Consider the following 19,592-nt stretch of genomic DNA (forward strand, 5'->3'; position numbering starts at 1 on the left):
AGTGAATCCATAATTTTTTGGCTAATTTCAGTACTTCGTAAAACGCCCGAAATGCATGATTTATTTGTTCCAATTACATTCTTGTACCCGAATGTACAGAATGCATTCTGTTTTCTGTTCGTTTCTTTTCATTTGTTGATCGGTCAATTTTCGTTATTATAAACTCCTTGGTTCGCATTTCATAATAATTTTCGCCAAAACAATAACGATTGTGCCGTTTGGAAATGTGATTCGAAAATCAGAAGCGAGCAACGGCTGATTTGAAAAACTGACACTGGTTGTCTATGTGTGAGTCAGTGCGAAAATATTTCTGCGTGGAAATTATTTGCACAGGAGTCTAAATAGGTGCAATTACCGCAATATTTCGATAGCAACTCACTATCTTTTTCATTGAGCGTTTTCGATTGAACCACTGATGAAGATAGTAATGTTACAATCGAAACACCAGTATCTTAACTTTTCTTATACCGTGGTTAAATAAATCGGATCTTTCGAATGCTTTGATTCAGTAGAATTATACAACCAAGTTGAGTCACAACACATGACAGAACTTTTTTTTCCCTTTTTTAAATATATTTTTTCTTTTCTTTGTTCCATTTTCTCCTTTTCACCATTTTTTTTTCATTTTTAATTTTTTCTATTTTTCTTTTTTCTATATTCTTTTTCTTTTTATCTTTTAATTATTTTTTTTCATTTTTTCTTTTCTTTTTTCCATTTTTTCCTTTTTTTTCATGTTTCCTTTTTGCCATGTTTCTTTTTTTCATTTTTTTTTATAGATTCTCCTTTTTCCATTTCTTTTTTCGTTTATTATAACTTTTTTTTCTCATTTTTTTTTTTTCTATTTTCTGTTTTTTTCTTGTTTTTTTTTGGTTTTTCTTCTTATTTTTATTTTTTTCATTTTTTGATTTTTTTTGTTTTTTTTTTTAATTTCTGTTTCTTTTTTTTATCAGTTTCTCTTTGTATTTGTTTTTTTCTGTTTTTTTCTTTTTTTTTATTTATTTTTTTTAAATTTTTTTTATTTTTTTTTTTAATTTTTTTTATTTTATTTTTTTAATTTTTTTTTTTACTTTTTAAATTTTTTTTTATTTTTTTTAAATTTTGAATGAATTTTTTTTATTTTATTTTTATTTTCATTTTTTTTATTTTTTATTCATTTTATTTTATTTTTATTTTCATTAATTTTTTTTCATTTTTTTTTCATTTTCTTCATTTTTTTAATTTTCTTTATTTTAATTTAATTTTCTTTTCCATTTATTTTTTATTTTTTTTCAATTTTTTTTATTTTATAAATTTTTTTTATTTGATTTTAATTTTTTTATTTTTTTTTATTTTTTTATGAATTTTTTTAAATTTCTTTTTTTTTAATTTTCTATATTTTTTTAAATTGTTTTTAAATTTTCTTTATTTCTTTTAACTGTTTTTAAATTTTCTTAATTTTCTTTTTTAATTTCAAAAAACAATTTGAATTTTTTATTAATTTTTTTTTTTAATTTTTTTAATTTTTAATTTTTTGAATTTTTTAAAAAAAAAATTTTTTGTTAAAAAAAATTTCGTAGGTATTTTTCAATTTTTTTAAATATTTTTTTATATTTTTAATTTTTTTAAATATATTTTTAAATTGTTTTTTATATATTTTTTATTTTTTCCTGTTTCATTTTCTTTGTTTTATTTGGATTTTTTTTTCTTTTGATGTTTTTATTATTTCGATCTTTTTCTATCTTTCGTTCTTTTGTTTTATTTTTTCCGGCTTCTTTATTTCTTACTTCTTTGTTCATTTTTGTTTTATTCTATATCGGTTTTTTATCTTTTTTTTTCTTTCTTTTTTCCCTTATTCTGTATTTCTTTTTTCTTTTATTTTTTTTTTTTGTTTGCTTCCTTCTTTTTTTATTTTTCTTTCTTTTTTTCTTGCTTCTTTTTTTTCTTTCTTCTTTTTAGGCTCCCTTATTTCTTTATTCTTTTTTCTTCTGTTTTTCTTTCTCCTTTTGTTCTTTCTTCTTTCTTGCTTCTGTTTTTTTTTCTTTTATCTTTTATATTCTTCTTTTTCTTTTGTTCTTTTTTTCCTTTGATCTTTTTTTCCTTTGTTCTTTTTTTCTTTAGTCTTTTTTGTCTTTTTGTATTTTTTTCCTTAACTACTTCCCATACCTTATTGCACCCAAGAAAATGTCTCATTTTGTACGAGTAACTATCTTATATATAAAAATGGAGGCGTTTCCTTTGTAACACCATCACGTATGAATGGTCGGTCGGAATGAAGTGAAATTTGGTATCCGAGGCTTTTTCGGGTCAGAGATGGTTTGTATAATAGTTTCAAGAATTTAACTTTTTATGGAAGGGAGGTCCTCATACAAAATTCTTTCTTTTCCACATCTTATATATAAAAATGGAGGCGTTTTCTTTGTAACACCATCACGTATAAACGGACGGTCGAAATGAAGTATAATTTGGCATCCGAGGGTTTTTTGGGTCAGAGAAAGTTTGTAAAATAGCCTCGAAAATCTCACTTTTATGGAAAGGGGCTCCCATTCAAAATCAACTTGAAATGGGACACAACTCGGAAAACTCCAAGACGATTTTAATGAATACTATTTTGGAAGCACGAATAAGTTTGATTTCAAAGTAGTCGAAGATTCCTTTGAATTCAGCTACAGTATTTGAAAGACCCAAATACTAGTATTTCACTAGCTACTTGCTAGCATCCTCAGTGGGTTATCGACTTCGCTAGTGAATATACTAGTATTTGGGTCTTTCAAATACTGTAGCTGAATTCAAAGGAATCTTCGACTACTTTGAAATCATAGTTTCATTCAGCTAAGAGGTTCTTCAAACCTGTGATTATTAGTACGAATAAGTTAAAAATGTGTAGATATAGTTAAATATTTCTTAACGTTTTATTTAGTAAAAGGTAAAACGAAGTTTACCGGGTCAGCTAGTTTGCTATAAAATATCCATAAACACCTTAAATATCTCCAAATCGTCAAATTTCAACTCCCTGTGGCATTTTTAGATACTGACAAAGAATCCTCCAAAAAAAACTAAAATTCTCATGAACAAGAGAACAACTAGAGAACTAGAAAAACAATTAGGGAGTTTTATGTCTCTCCTCTCAACTAGCTGCTTTTTCGTCCTTTTTATAGCTCCTTTCGATTCGCTCGTGAATGTCGGTCATCCTCTCGAACGGCTGATTCTTTTTTTTCTAAACCGGTCCACTCAAAGAAAATGTGTTTCATATATTTAATCGTTGTTCTCTCAACGGGTCGTTTTTTTAAGTTGCCCTCTCAACTCGCGTATAATTCTCATAACTATTTATAAGCAGTCCTTTCGACAAGATGACTTAATCCAAAAAATGGTTTCACACTGTGCTTTGTCCGAATAGATCTGAAATTTCTGATCAATTTTTGAATTTTTGAATCTGTGGTCTGAGCTTTATCAAAAGGGGTTAAGCTCAACTCGTTCTGTTTCAACGAACGAAAAACGTTGTGATGAAATAATGCCTTCGTAACATTAACCAACCCGACCTGTAGACGAGAAAAATCTTGAATAGTTTTGTTTTTCTTTTCGTTCTTTTTCCCACAGGACGGGACATTCTCGGTGGTGGACTTCATGGAGGCGTTCCAGGAGCACGAGGTGCAGCGGGTGTTGCGCGCTTATCCGGACACCATCACGATGGACGTTCACTGTGCTACGGTCGGGAATTGGGCAGCCATCCAGGAGAAGTCCTTTGCCCGGCTCTGCCGCATTCGCCTCAATCCGGTGGATGTGCTGAGCTCGGGCAGCGACAAGTTGAATGCATTCGTGGACTATCTGGCTTCGATGATTGTGCCGACGGAAATTTCCGAACTGCTTGAGAGCTCCGACGTAGTGGGAAACATCCGCTTTAGCCATCCGACGTTGTACGTCTTCCCCGGTGGACAAGGTGATGCCGCACTATTTGGAATCAACGGTTTCAATATGCTGGGTAAGTTGCCGAGATAGACATTTCGTAGTTTGGTACCAAACACGTTTTTTTTTATTTCACTTTTAGTGGACGGAGGCTTCAGCAGGAAATCTTGCTTCTGGGATTTCGTACGCCATTTGGACCGACTGGACGCTGTCCTTATGACTAGGATTAACAACACAAACATCAAGGGTATCTCAGCAGTTGTCGAAAGGAAGAACGAGGCCCACGTGTATCCGCAGATTGGACATTTCTTCTGTAACATTCCAGAGCGCAAAGGTCTTCTCAGTCCAGACGGTGATAAAGATCGCGATCCTTTGCTAGTGGATTTAATTGAGGAAGGTCACCAGATTGTTACAAACCTTAAGTCATTGAACCTGAAGGCACAAAACTGTTACCGTGATGCCGATCCTATCAATCTGTACCACAAAGTCGGTCACGGCACCTTGGACATGTACGTGATTAGTCCAGCCAAAGACTCGAAGGAAGTTAAAGATTTCATTGCCAAATGGCATGCTGCCGACTCAAGACTTTTCGCACCCAAAGATTCAAAGGAATTCACGTTCCCGATGCAAAATATTATCTCTATATGTGCACTGCTAGTCTGGACTCCTGCTAACCCGGAGGACAATATAACGAGAATCCTCTTCCCTGGATCGGCTCCAGAGTACAAAATCCTTGAAGGACTTGAAAAGATCAAGAATGTGGAATTCATGCGTCATCCAGTGTGTACGGTCAAATCCATCGCACCGAGCATTTCAACGCAAACAATTACCAAGAAATCACTCAAATCATCTTCCATCGATAAGATCATTCCCGAGCCAATCCTTCCGTCCAAAGTAACTAAACCATCTGAGAAGGATAATAAGATTATTGATAATAAAATGAAAATGATCGACAACAAACTAGCCGAGTCGGTCAAAAGCGCATCCGATACTATGGATAGCTCTGCCGATGAAGCCAAGCTGGAGAAACACATCACCAAGTCAACGGTTGCTACGGCCAAAATCGAGGCCAGCAAGACGAGATCGTTCAAAACCAAATCAGTCGATGTTAAGAAAGTTGACAACAAAATTATCGAATCCGGAAAGAAAAGTGACGCCGATGAGAAGAAAGATTCCGCGTCCGATGCCGGATCAGAGAAAGATGATACAGAGAAGAAAGTAACAGCTGAAGTCATTTCAGAAAAACAACCCGACCAAGACAAAGAGAAGAAAGATGACGATATACAAGAAATCAAGAAAGTTGAGTCACCAACAGCCAAGGATGACACCAAGGTCACCAAGAAAATAAACCGCCCAGCAACTACTCGGTCACGAATCGATTCTAAACCACCAGTTAAAACATCCAAACCAATCAAGAAGAAAGAAGAAATTACCAAATCATCTCCAACCACACCTAAGAAAACGGCTGAACCAAAATTAACCAACGGCACTGCTGACAAGAAGGATGAGGAACCAAAGAAATCCTCGACTGGGCCTCCAAAAACAACCCGACCTGCTAGTTCAAAACCAGGAAAAGCTAGCCCGAAAAGCACACCAGCTAAAAGCGCGAAAGATGCCAACAATCGAAAGGTACTTGAGGCTCGACAGCGTCCGATTGCCAAAGCTCCATCAGTTCCTAAGCCAGCTGCTGAGAAGAAAGAAGCTGCTCCGAAAGTTGAACGCAAACCTATCTCGCGTCGACCCAAAGGCGCAGCACCCTCTACAGCTACTGGTGGAAGTCCAATAAAAGCAAAGAAGGTGCTGAAATCTGAAAAAGACGCCGTTATTCGCAAAGCTAAGCTGGATAAGAACGGAACGACTGACTCGAGTTTGGTATCTACACCGAGCGCCGACGAAGCTGTTGTTGCAGTCCATAGACGTATTGCAGATACGGCAGCGGCAGGTGCAGCAGGTTCAATCGAAAGTACTTCAGACATTGACACCATGCAACAGCAACAGCTTGCGGAGCTTAAGGAAGAGCAAGAAGCTGTACGAGAGATCGAAGCTGTCTTTCAGCGAGATTTGGGCAAGGGAAAGCACCGCGAACTTCTGGATGAACATCGCGAAATTCACGACAGCGCCACGGAACCCGAAGAGGAAGAAGAATATCTTATTATTGAAAAAGAAGAACAGTACACTGAGGATTCCGTGAATGAACACGAAAGCAGTGCCACCAAAGAAGAAGAAATCCAAAAACATCAACGAGATTCACAAGAGTCTGAAAAACGTAAGCGTGACAGCATCGAAGATGAGAAAGAGAAAGAAGACGCTGGAAAAGAAGATGACGGTGAGGCTGCTGCTGTCGTCGAAGTCATCGAAGGGGAAGCCGAAGTTGCAGAGAAAGCTGAAGAGGAAGAAATCAAAGAAACTGATGATAAAGAAGCGGAGGAAGCTGACAAGGAGGAAGTGAAGGGAAAATTCTCTCCAAAACACAAGCAAGATCTGGAAGAAGAGGTACAGGACATTATTGCCTCTGCTAAAGAAATTGCTAAATCGAAAATGGAGACTTCGATGGATGGATTGAAAACCGAGGAAATGTCATCCATCAGTCCGGATGACAAAATCAGTAGCACTAAGAAAACCAGTGATACACGTGATGAAGCAGAGCCTGAACCTGTTCACAAAGAACAGATAGGGCCACCACACGAGAGCCATCATGAAGAGAGAATTTCAGCCACGGCCGAATCGGGTGCAACAACAACTGCACCGACACTTCCAGAAGATGAACGGATTCCTCTCGATGAAATCAAGGAAGATCTCGTCATCGAAGAGAAACACGTCAAAGAAGAAACCAAAGAAGTTGAAGTAGCGCCTCCCCTTCCAACGGTTTATGAGCCTTTGGAACGACCGACTCCAGCCAAGATGCAGTTCAGCGCACAGCAAGCTCATATGCGAGATGTCGTCAAAACGCCCGATGAGGTTGCTGATTTGCCCGTTCACGAAGAAGCCGATTTCGAAGAGTACAGCGAAGATAAGGATAAGGAAGATGAGAAGGAACACGACACCAAGGAGAAGCCGGAAGCTTTGGCACAAAAGAAGGAGACTGAAGAAACGACACCAGAAAAGACTGATAAAGTAGTGGCGGATAAGTCGGCTGAAAGTGATAAACTTTGTGATACAGTAAAGAATGCACAGGATGAGGTGAAAGAAGAAATCATCGAAAAGGTAGATAAGGACCTTAATGTAGAAAAACCACCAAAACTAGAACCACAAACGGCTGCGGCCAAAGTTGAACTAGACGACGAGGCCATCTTGAAGGATCTCGAATCACAAATTATTGCGCAAGAGGATGTCATTAAGAAACAACCAGAAATAACTAAAACACAAGCCAAACCTGTGACACCAGCAGAGGGACATATGGAAATCGATACAGATGAAGATAAAAAGTCGGTGCATGAAGAAGAAATCATCCCAACCAAAGTTGAACCCAAAGTCCCAATGCCTGCTGAAACCTCGATTTTGGACGAGATATGGAGCGCACCACAGAAGGCTGAAGAAAAATTGGACGTCCTCAAGCAGATTATAGACGACAAGGCCAAAGAAACCACTTCTGAGTTGGTAACAATGAAAGATGAAATGGTGAAGCAAGTAGTTGAACAAAAAGATGAAATCATTGAAACAATGAAAGCGGAAATCGAAGACACCGTTGTCAAACTCGGCGAACAAGCCGAAAAAACAGTGATCGCAAAAACAGACGATGTATTGGCGCAAATAACTAGCAAAACTGACGCTATCAATACAGAATTACAAGACAAAGCTAAGCAAATGGATGAAAACATAGCATCGGGAGTTGAAGCAGTCAAAGAAGATGTTGCCAAAAAGGCGGCGAAGGCCGATGAAATTTTATCCACTATTGCTATTGAAAAGCAGGAATTGGAAAAACTAGCCAAGGATATCAAGGAAGAAGTATCCGGTAAGTTGGACGAAACCAAGAAACAACTTGAAGAGGAAATCAATCAAACCGTCGAAAAAGCCCAGGAAAAGGCCAAAACCGGAATCAGTTCATTCTTTGGAGGAATTTCTGAAGGAATAAAATCTGGAATCGAAAAAATTGCCGACAAAGTAGAAACAAAGATCAAGGACAAAACTGAACAGGTCGAAGCTCGATTGCAAGAGGTTACCGACAAAATTGAAGAGCTGAAGGCTAAGGAAGTTGTTGAGGAAGTGTGCGAAAAGGTAGACACATCAAAACAACCTTCGTCGGAAGCTGGTGCATTCGAACCTCCATTCGGTTTCGAACGTACTTTCACTCAAGAGCTTCGCGAAACACACATAACAACGGTCGATTCTCCTGTTGGCGAAGTTGATAAGCTCAAATGCCTCGTCAACATTCCGCAGCACATTGACGAAGACAAAGAACTCGAGGAGATCGAATCTAACAAAATTGCGGCATCTTATGTAATTGAAGAGGTTAAATATTCTGCCTTTGAAGATGCCAATCTGCGAGAGATCAAAGAGGAGGAAGAAGAGGATCGCACAAGTCCACCACAGAAAGACGACAAAAAATTCTCTTCTCCTAAACTTGAACCAATCGGAGTCCCTCCTCGTGCAAGAACTCCTGAAGATGTGGCCAAGATTGTTGCCAACGTAGCCGAAGTGTTGAAGTCGGATAAAGGCCTTGAAGAAATTATACCTGGATTCGATGCTCAGGAGTTAGAGCGCCGGCTATCCCAGGGAACTGCAACTCGAGAGGAAGACGTCGGAACTGTTCAACGAATGTTAGTAACCGCTAGTAGCGAAGACGGAGGTGAAGAAATCGATATTTGCCCACCAGGAACGATTACCTTTTCAAAATCGGCTACCCCAGAACCTACACTCTCTGGAAAGATCACACCCGAAATAAAGGTGGAAGACGAATCTGAAGAAGCAGAAGAAAGTGAGGATGAAAAACCTGAAAAACCGAAACTGCCAGAAATAAAACCTGAGGAAAAAACCAGTCCAGCGTCTTCCGGTAAATCATCTCCGGAGCTGAAAACTTCCCCAACATCCATAGAGGAGAAAGACAAACACGAGCTTCCCGAGAAGGTTGTGAGCGATGCGAAGAAGCCTGCCGAAAAAGTTGCAGAAGATCGTAAAGAATCACTAGTAGAGCAGCATATGGATCTGATTGATGATTCGAGACGTGAATCTGCTTTCAGCACATTCAGCGAGCGTGATTACACGAAGGACGAAAGTTCCATCGTCGATGAGCGCGATTCATCAAGAGCTCACTCAATCTCCAGTCATATCAGCGACTTGAAGGAAGATGCTGCCGACGTTAAAGCTGTTACAGATTTCCTTAAGGAGTCAGAAAAGGCGGATCAGGAAGTTTTTGCCGATAGTGACAAACTGCAAAAAGATACTGCTCCGACTTCCAAGCAGGCTGATGAACTGTCTAGTCCCGAATCAGTCACAAGCCAGAAGACTGTGTCGGAAAAATCACTAACAGAACAGGAAACTAAAATGGACGAAAGTGTACTGGTTGCAACGGACAAAGTTTCCCGACCGGAATCAGTTGCCAGTCATGTGAGCGAAAAAGCTGATACGAAACTGGATGCCCAGACTTCTCGCCCAGAGTCGGCGGCAAGTCACTTGAGTGAAAAATCAGCGACGAAGATCGATGCCAAGTCGGAAGGAGATGCTGCTGAAGGAGCTTCCAGGCCCGAATCAGCTGCGTCGCGAAAGGATGATGTAGATGCAAAACCGGATTCAAAAACATCTCGGCCTGAATCGGTCGCTTCGCATATCAGTGATAAGGATCAAGCGAAACATGAATCGCCACCCGAGTCTGTCAAAGCACATATCGATGAAGAAATGTCCGCTGACAAGCCTGAGGGCAAATTGGATGATAAGAAAGAAGAATCAATAGAAAAATCATCATCGAGAGCAGAATCGGTAGCCAGTCATGTGTCAGATACCGTCGAAGCTGCGAAAACAGAAGAGAAAGATGCCCAATCGATCTCCAGGCCAATATCTGCTGCTAGTCATGTGAGTGATTCGACCAAAGGAATCGAGGAGAAGACACAGTCACGTCCAGAGTCAGTTGCCAGTAATGTAAGCGAAGCTAGCAAGCCGATAGATGTTAAAAAAGAGGCTGAACAGAAAGATGCCTCTAGACCCGAGTCTGTTGCAAGCCATGTGAGTGAAAAAGCACCATCCGATAAGATGGAAGCGAAGGACGTTTCTCGCCCAGAATCGCAAACTAGCCATATTGACGAAAAGTTGGCTGCAGCCGAAATTCGTCCAGAATCCGTTGCTAGTCATACGAGTGAGAAAGAAGCTAGTGAACAGAAGATATCTCAAGCAGATCAAATCGAAGAGAAGTTGACTTTTTCAAGACCAGCATCGGTGGCTAATCATAAACCTATAGTTACAGATGACCTTAAAGTCGATGAGTCTACAGTATCTCGACCACAATCTGTCGCGAGTCATGTTAGTGAAAAGGGCAGCGATTTGAAGGATGAATCTATAGAAAAACCAGACTCACGACCAGCTTCTGCAATAAGTCATACAAGTGATAAGGATCCTAAACAAGAGAGTAGCGACAAAGGCGACATATTGAAAGTGTCGACTGCCTCTTTACAGACATCACCGGCTGACAAGGAAACTTCACGCCCTCAGTCAGCTGCTAGTCACGTGAGTGACAAAACCACTGACGATAAATCGGGTCCAGCAGTCGATGACAAACAATCTACGAAAGGAGAATCTCGCCCTGAATCAGTAGCCAGCCATGTTAGTGAGAAAGCTCCATCTGAAAAATCAACTCATGATGCTGAGGATAAGTTGTCTACTAAAACTGAGTCGCGACCGGAATCTGTAGGCAGTCATGTTAGTGAGAAGGCTCCATCTGAGAAATCAGCTCAAGCTACCGAAGACAAATTGTCAACAAAAGCTGAATCGCGACCTGAATCAGTAGCCAGCCATGTTAGTGAGAAAGCTACAGAACAGCCAACATCTGGCGCTGATGACAAATCCCCGACCAAAACTCACGAGTCAAGACCAGAATCTGCTGCCAGTCACGTCGAAGAAAAAGCTGAATCTGAAAAATCCGTGCCAGCATCTGCGAAAGCTGAATCACGACCGGAATCCGTAGCCAGTCACGTATCAGACAAAGTGACTCAAGAAACTGCAGATAAAACTTCCTCCAAAGGAGAATCGCGACCAGATTCTGTAGCCAGTCATGTGAGTGAAAAAGCTCCATCTGAGAAATCAACTCATGATGCTGAGGATAAGTTGTCTACAAAAGCTGAGTCGCGTCCGGAATCTGTAGCCAGTCATGTTAGTGAGAAAGCTCCATCTGAGAAATCAGCTCAAGCTACCGAAGAAAAATTGTCAACGAAAGCTGAATCGCGACCAGAATCTGCTGCCAGCCATGTAAGTGAAAAGGCTCCGTCTGATAAATCAGCTCAGGGTACTGAAGATAAGTTGTCGGCAAAAGCTGAATCACGACCAGAATCTGCTGCCAGCCATGTAAGTGAAAAGGCTCCGTCTGAGAAGTCAGCTCAGGGTACTGAAGATAAGTTGCCTACAAAAGTTGAGTCGCGACCAGAATCTGCTGCCAGTCATGTAAGTGAGAAAGCCTCATCTGACAAATTCACTAAAGACGATGATGATAAATTGTCCACCAAAGCTGAATCGCGCCCGGATTCAGCCGCAAGTCATGTAAGTGAGAAGGCTCCGTCTGATAAATCAGCTCAGGGCATCGAAGACAAACTGTCGACAAAAGCTGAATCGCGACCCGAGTCTGCTGCTAGCCATGTCAGTGAGAAGGCTCCATCTGAGAAATCAGCTGAAGCTACCGAAGACAAATTGTCAACAAAAGCAGAATCACGACCAGAATCTGCAGCTAGCCATGTTAGCGAGAAGGCTCCGTCTGAGAAATCCACTAAAGGTATTGAAGATAAGTTATCAGCAAAAGCTGAATCGCGACCAGAATCTGCTGCCAGCCATGTAAGTGAGAAGGCTTCATCTGATAAATCAGCTGAAGGTATCGAAGACAAATTGTCAACAAAAGCTGAATCACGGCCAGAATCAGCAGCTAGCCACATTAGTGAGAAAGTGCCATCTGAGAAATCCGCCCAAGCTTCCGAAGATAAACTGTCAACAAAAGCTGAATCGCGTCCGGAGTCGGCTGCAAGCCACGTCAGTGAGAAATCGGCTCAACCAGTCGATGATAAAGCCTCCACAAAGACAGAATCACGTCCGGAATCAGCAGCAGCAGAGACTGATAGCAAATTGTTGGAGAAAACTGAGTCAAGGCCCCAATCAGTTGCGAGTCACATAAGCGAAAAGTCAACGACTGAAAAGGCTGAGGAAAAAATAATCGATAAGGAGATTTCAAGACCCGAATCAGCAACTAGTCATGTCAGTGAAAAACTTGAAGCTAAAGATACTTCAAGACCGTCATCAGTTGCTAGTCATGTTAGTGATAAAACTGCCGACGAGGGCAAGAAAACAGAAGAACAGCGACCGGAATCTGTCGCGAGTCATGTAAGCGACAAACCGGCATCTGAGACAGATGCAAAGGAAAAGGAAGCTTCGCGACCGGAATCTGCGGTTAGTCAAGCCGAGCAAAAAGATGCATCGTCTAGACCAGTTTCTGTGGCAAGTCATACTAGTGAACTAGCAAAATTAGACGATAAGGATCAATCTCGTCCGGAATCGGTCGCTGACGATAAGTCTCCGATGAAGGAGCTGAAACCCGACGATAAAGCTGGATCTAGACCGGAATCGGTTGCAAGTGGTACCAAATCTCCAGCCAAAGATGAGAAGGAAGTATCTCGTCCAGCTTCTGCAACACAGCACATCGATGATAGCGCAGCCACTACGAAAGTAGTCGAACAGTCAGCCGGAAGTGATTTCTCGCGGCCAGATTCTCCGGCCAGCTGCTCGAGCGATAAGCACATTCCGGCCAAGGAGCCAGAATCTTTCTTCGTTGAAAAGGACTTGGCCCGTCAGGATTCAAATGCCAGCTATCACGGAGAACCCATACCGGGGGAAAAATCTTTCTCTCGACCGGAATCTCCAGCTAGCTGCGCTGAAGATGAAGGGGAATCAACCAAAGATGCTAAACCTTCTCAAATTTCAGAAAAAGAAACTGAAATCAACAAGAAGGTAGAAAAGGTAGAGGGTGCGATTACTGAAGAAACTTCAAAAGAAGCAATGGATGAACCGAAAGATTTTTCAAGGCCCGAATCACCGGATAGTTGTGGAGCAGATGAAGCGACAACTTTGCCAAAGCAAACAACAGAATCAACCATCCCAGAGAAGGATCTCGCTAGGAAAGATTCATCAGCAAGCTACCACGGAGAACCCATTCCGGACGAGAAGCAATTCTCACGTCCAGATTCTCCTTCCAGCTGCGGTGGTGAGGAATCCGAAACGAAATTATCGCGCCCAGAATCGGCTGCCAAGGAGCAATCACGTCCAGAATCTGCAGCTAGCCATATCAGCGAGAAAGACACTAAAACGGTTGCCAAGACAGATATCAAAACTGACGAGAAGGATTCATCCCGTCCTGTTTCGGCGGCCAGTCACGTTTCCGATAAATCCGCGGCGAGTGCTAAGGCCGAATCCAAACAATCATTCGAAGAAGTTCTGTCACATCGCGAATCCGGCGTCAATGGGGAACGTCCAACTTCAGCTTTGAGTGATCATAGCGATAGTGATGAAAAAATTGTAAAGAAGGAATCTCGTTCGAAGTCGATGTCGGCTGTTACTGCAACTACCACACAGAGAATCGGATTCGAGGGTAGCGCTTTGGGTATTCTAGAAGAAACCATGGCTACATCAAGAGACGATTTACATATACTGAAGACACCGCGGGATAGTGTTACCAAAATTGAAGAACTGACCGTCAAAGAGAAACACGTCGAGCAAACGTCGGAATCCAAAGTGGTCAAGGAACTGTTCGGTTCCGATCAATTCCCATCCGAAGTCAAGGAAGAGTCAAAGGGATTCCCAGTAGTGAAATCTGAGCCAGAGAGCCCTGATCAAGTTGATTCGGTTATTCCTGCGGTTGATCAACTTCTAAAGGAAACCAGCAGCTCGATGAAGGAAATTGAAAAAATGTCTTCATCAATCATAACTAAAATTCAGAGCACCGAAAAGAAAGAGGAATCCGTCAAGGTGGAAGAGAAGAGTTCTTCTTTGGCATTCCCGCTTTTGGATAGTGGAAAGTCTAGTCCAATGTCACTGGATAAGGACAAATCTCAAACATCGAGTATCAAATCGGTGAGCCCTCACGAGAAAGATTCTTTGGAAGGTAGCTCTGTTTCTCTGAACACATTTATCGAAAAAGATAGTCTATCCGAGACTGTAACTAAGCAAGTCACCATTAAAAGCAGCGCTGTTGATGCGTCCTCTTCTGTTGTTCAAACAACAACCAGCAAGGTTGAAAGTTCTGAACTGTTGGGAGGAGCCAAAACTCCACCAACTGCTCCTATCAGTCCGAATGTTATCAAGGAAGATTTTGGATTGAGACAACAAGTAGAAAGCACCATTGCTAGCAGTACTACTACAGCGGTCACTTCTTCAAGCACATCAGTCAAGCAGCAGAAGGATGATGTATCTGGTATTTCAACACCTAAAGAATCTGTACCATCTGGCAAGAGCAGCCCCGGACTCATGTCCGTCCACACAGGTAGTACAGATAGTGCGTCCAAGTCAATCAACTTTGGACATAGTTCAGGTATTGAAACATCAGAATCATCCCCAAAACCGACATCGCCCTTCCCCAAGGTGGTCGATACGCTGAAGACTGATGAGGTTAAGACCACCTCCGGAATGAGCACTCCAGACATGACGCGCACCTCTACACCGGAAATGATTGACTCTCAAATCGAGTGTATTGCAGATGAAAAGAAAGAATCAGCCACTTCGGCAACTACAATTACTACTACAACTACCACAACAAAACGTTACATTATCAAAGATGGAGAAAAAATTGAAGTTGGCACCTCTGTTCACACCGAGGTATCTGGCGATGCTAAAAAGGAGGACACAAGCACACAGGATGCTGATTCGATGTCCACATCCACCAGTCTAACGACTACCACAACTACAAAAGTGATCAAAGAACCAGCCAAGGCACCTGCAAACCTCACCCTGTCTTCAACCGAAGATCGAGATTTGACCGAGGAGTACGACGATAAGGATGGTATGTCACCGAGATCTGACATTTCTTCGGGACAAGCGTCCCGTATTGTGGCTGGTTGGCACGATGAAGACGCTCCGGGATCCCCGATGAGCGTTACTTCACAAGCTCCACTTTCACCAAGTACCAAGTATACATACGACTTTGATCTACAACATTCTAGCTCTGGTGTGAGTAAAAAATCGGACATTGAAATCGATGAAAGCCAGGATGACATACCTCCTCAGTACGGTAGTGAAGAAGTAAAGTCTGCCATTTCGCTGTCATCAGGTTACAAACCGGATCCGATGAGTACTTCCTTCTACGGTCAGCTGCCAGACATTTCCGATACAGCCGTCACCACAGCATCTTCCACAACAAAATCCGTACCTATTCCAATTTCTACGGGTAAAGCATTCACTAAAACCTACATGGAGTACGCCTCGAGCGGCGACAGCAGTGTAGATTCCAGCCATCACAGACCGTCGAGCGATCGCAAATACCTAGATGAAGCCGACCTTGATTTCGAAAAGACATTCACCAAACCGGGTCCCGTGGATCTAATGACGACTTCTATGCACTTTTCCAGCGAAAAAGAATTTATGGCAGCAACAACGGCCGCTACCTCTGCCATTACCACATTCGCCGAAAGTCAGAAGAAGGAGTTGGACTTTACCGCCAGTGGTCTGCCGTCACAAGCACAAAGCACACAGCAACAATCCTCAACAACCGCACAATCCAGCAGCAGTACTACAACCGCAACCAGTAGTAGTTCTACCACGACCACAACCACAAGTCAGGAAAAGGACCCGCTAGCATTGTGGGGTAAGCCGCTTGGACTTCCCTCGCCGGCACCGGCACCCGACGACAACATGAAGACAACGCCCAAGAAGGAACGCAAGATGCTGATGAGCAAAACGCGGCTAAACAACGAGAAGAACCTGCGCAAGCGGTCCGAATCGCCGAACAAGGCAACGGCCAAGAAGCCGGTTTACGTGGATCTGTCGTACGTACCGCACCACGGCAACTCGTACTACGCCAACGTGGAGTTCTTCAAGCGGGTACGGGCCCGCTACTACGTGTTCTCCGGCACCGAACCGAGCCGCGAAGTGTACAACGCACTTCTGGAGGCCAAGCAAACCTGGGAAGATAAAGAATTAGGTAAGTTTTGTCTTTTAGGAGTTTACCGACACTACGCATCCCAATGTAATATTCCATTTCTTTCAACTTTGCAGAGGTAACTATCATTCCAACTTACGATACCGACGTGCTCGGTTATTGGGTTTCGGAGAACGAGGATTTGCTGGCCAAATACCACATCGACCTGTCGCCATCGGCCGCCCGCTGCACCATCAACCTGCAGGATCACGAGACGTCCTGTTCGGCGTACCGGCTGGAGTTCTAGGCCAGCGGTATCTTTGTAGCTTTCACTAACGATATCCACGTAGCCGCCGCCGCTGCCGTAGATGCTGCGATCCAAGCCCCTACGCAATCCAAGCCTACGACCTCGAAATCCCTTAGTGCTTCTACTTCAGCTTCCAGGCTGGGTGGATCCGGTTGAATGGGACGGCGTACCAACTGTAATTAGGACCCCTTTTCCTCTCCTCTCTTATGGAGTAGTATTTAGTTTAGGGCTTTTTTTGGAGATCTCTAGGATCCCGGAGAAATTACTATAGTATATAGAGACAGACGACCCTTTCCGGTGACCGGATAAGGGCGAGTACGAATTTCCGTTGTTGTTCCTTAATCAGAAGTAAAACCAGAAATAAATTTAACAAAAAAAATCACAGCACTCAGACTAAGCCCATGTATTTCTAATAGGAGTTAGTTAGCATTATGAAACACTAGTCTTAAAAACAAATCTTAGGAGAAGACAATGAAAATGAGCTTATCGCAGAGAAACAGTACTCACACAAGAAACCCTTTCAAAAAGGCAGACAAAAATCAAACGAAATCAAATGACAGCAAACGTCATCAGCAATTAACCAAGTCAAGCCAAACCGATTTCTATCCAATCAACAACTAGTCGGTCGATAATCCAAGAGCCGAAGATCTACAAGGAAGAAGACGAAACCAGGTATAACTAGGAGCTAAATAGGTACCTACTTATCATTACGAGAATTATAGTTGAGAGCATTAGCTAACAGAAAGTGATTCATTTAAAATAACCCTAACATGACAAACAAGGTAGCTAGAGTTGTGATATTCTTTAAACTAATTACCCTATAGCTACGGTGTTGCAAAAACAAGAAATTTATCAAATAAAACCATACACAGAAATATAAAGATATTTTCGAAAGATAACTGTTCCAATTCTGATGATTCCCGATAGTGGGGTGCGATAGTGGTAAACGAGCGATGCTAAGGCTTATTTATTTCGACCAGGAAGGTCAATCTTATTGAAGAGAATCGTATATTTCGAATCCAATTGCCAACTTTTGACAAAAGAACATGGAACCGTAGCTACTGTCTCTGGAGAATCGCCGTTTACTGATTGCCCTAGCAACATGAAGATGATGACATAATTATTCGAATCTTCTACGAGACACAGGGTCGCCAGCTCTCAGCAGAGATTGGCCAGCAAAATTGAACGCAAACTTCCGTCTAAAGTATTATTCGAAACAACCAATACAAACAACCACTTATACGCACGAACGCCATCATATTTTAGAGAGCAATTTACTACCACATTTTGACAGCCTGCGAGCTAGTAGTTGGTAGAGAGCCTCAGTGAAAACAAAGAAACTACATACACAAACAAAACCGACGCCATTTTGGAAACAATTTTACAACAAACGTAATAGCATTTTTAGTCCAAACCTTGTTACGAAAACAAATTTGAAAATGCTTGTTAAAATAGTGCTGATAAACAGTCAAATTTGCTCCGATCTCTGCTGAATTTGAGAGACCCTAGGCCATTGATTCGGAAGTAGAAAAAAACATTAAACAAACAAAACACAAGAAACAAAGATATATTTAAGATTGTTGAATCTATTGAACCGTTGGACAGATAACTCAAAGAAGGATAAGCTAGCAAATGCCGAAAAGAGATCGTATATTTTTATATACATTGAAATCGACGCCTACGAAAGAGAGAGAGCGGAAACCCTGAAGAGAGTTCTAGAGCAGGTAAGCCCGATTAGAACCAATCCAATTGGAAGTGAGACAGCCTTTCGTCAATGATCAATAAAATTGCAACCGAGGGAGATGAGGCGTTGGTTATTATTACTGAAACAAAAAATCTCTTTACTCTTTGAACTTTACTATTAAATATGAGAAAAAAATACAAATATTTAAAATAAAAACAAATGTTGATCTAAACATCCTTAGCTGATACAACGGTTAGAAGAATCATCATGCATTTCCACGGAATCAACAAACTTTATCACGTTTCAATTCTTTGGTACTTCTCGATTCGAAACAGGCACTGATGTAACCAATCACAAAACATCAACCTCAAATCTTACCAAACAAAAAAAGGAAATACACGTGTTTTACACATCTCTGAATCTAATGAAAGCTAGCACGTGTAAAGCAATTACAAGACAGAAACAAATGAAAAGAAAACATCATTCGAAAGATTGTGTTAGTTTTCTACAACTGACCTTTTTTCCTTTCAACCAGCTCCGCTAGCAAGTTTGATACTGCTAAATCGAAACCTTTAAAAAATCATCCACTGAAAAGAATAAATAATATTTACTAGGTTTAATCAAGTTACTACTCAAGATCGAATATTAAACACAGTTAAATGATACTCTAATTAAAGCAAAACAAGAAAAAAAATAGTGCATGAGAGCCTAGTGATGTTTCAAAACAAGCGAATACTAAGAAAAAGAATACAAGTGTTAAGCATTAAGAAAATTCCAATATCCAAAATTGATAAAACAAACATGCTGAGCACTGCAAAAAAAAACAACAACAACAAAACAGTCAGGTGAAAGGGAGAAAAGCGAAGTGGCCAGAAATTTGGACAATTTTTTTATATATATACGCGATTTTAAGCTTTTATAGTAGTAATCAAAACAGAAAACCATTGAACAGGAAACAGGTAGTCACACTAAAAAGGCGGAAGAACAAAATTCTTCGTTCAGCAAAAGGTGCAAATTTGATAAACGTTCATTTTCACATACATAGTAGGCGATCGTTTCGGAAAGCGTAGGAAGAAAAAAAACTTGTTTATTGTTTCGGTTGAACTTGTTTTAGGCTTACCAAATTCAGTGGGAAAAGAATCAAAACCAAACACACAGAAAATCAAAATTATCTGTTACGTTTTATGCTTGGAGCATCCAATGCTTGCTATGTTTAAATTGAATGTCATCCATGCAGGAATAAATATTTAACCCCACTCTCTTGGGACTGTTGTTCTCACAGTTTTCTATCAAAGCACCACCCGGTGACAACTTCTATCAAAATTTCTGTCCAATTTTTCGGACATTTCAAGAACAGAAAACAACAATAATAAAAATCCGCTTTGATCAACGAATCCCGACGACTACCAACTTAGAGAAGATTGGTGCTAGGAAAATGCCGGAAATGCCTTTTCTAGGGAAGAAACTATTCA

The 19,592-nt window shown here is 41.1% G+C and overlaps 1 protein-coding gene across 1 annotated transcript in view; it reads left to right on the top strand.

Moving 5' to 3' along the window:
* The window catches only part of LOC129759842 (microtubule-associated protein futsch), a 37,417-nt gene extending 18,568 nt beyond the window's left edge, over positions 1-18,849 (top strand). The window contains exons 2-4 of the mRNA XM_055757376.1: positions 3,574-3,955; positions 4,022-16,192; positions 16,267-18,849. Coding sequence (XP_055613351.1) covers positions 3,574-3,955; positions 4,022-16,192; positions 16,267-16,436 — 12,723 coding nt within the window. The 3' untranslated portion in view covers positions 16,437-18,849. The remainder of the gene's footprint in view (positions 1-3,573; positions 3,956-4,021; positions 16,193-16,266) is intronic.
* Positions 18,850-19,592: the final 743 nt, after the last annotated feature.

Source organism: Uranotaenia lowii, unplaced genomic scaffold, assembly GCF_029784155.1.
Source record: "Uranotaenia lowii strain MFRU-FL unplaced genomic scaffold, ASM2978415v1 HiC_scaffold_289, whole genome shotgun sequence".
NCBI classification, from domain to species: domain Eukaryota; kingdom Metazoa; phylum Arthropoda; class Insecta; order Diptera; family Culicidae; genus Uranotaenia; species Uranotaenia lowii.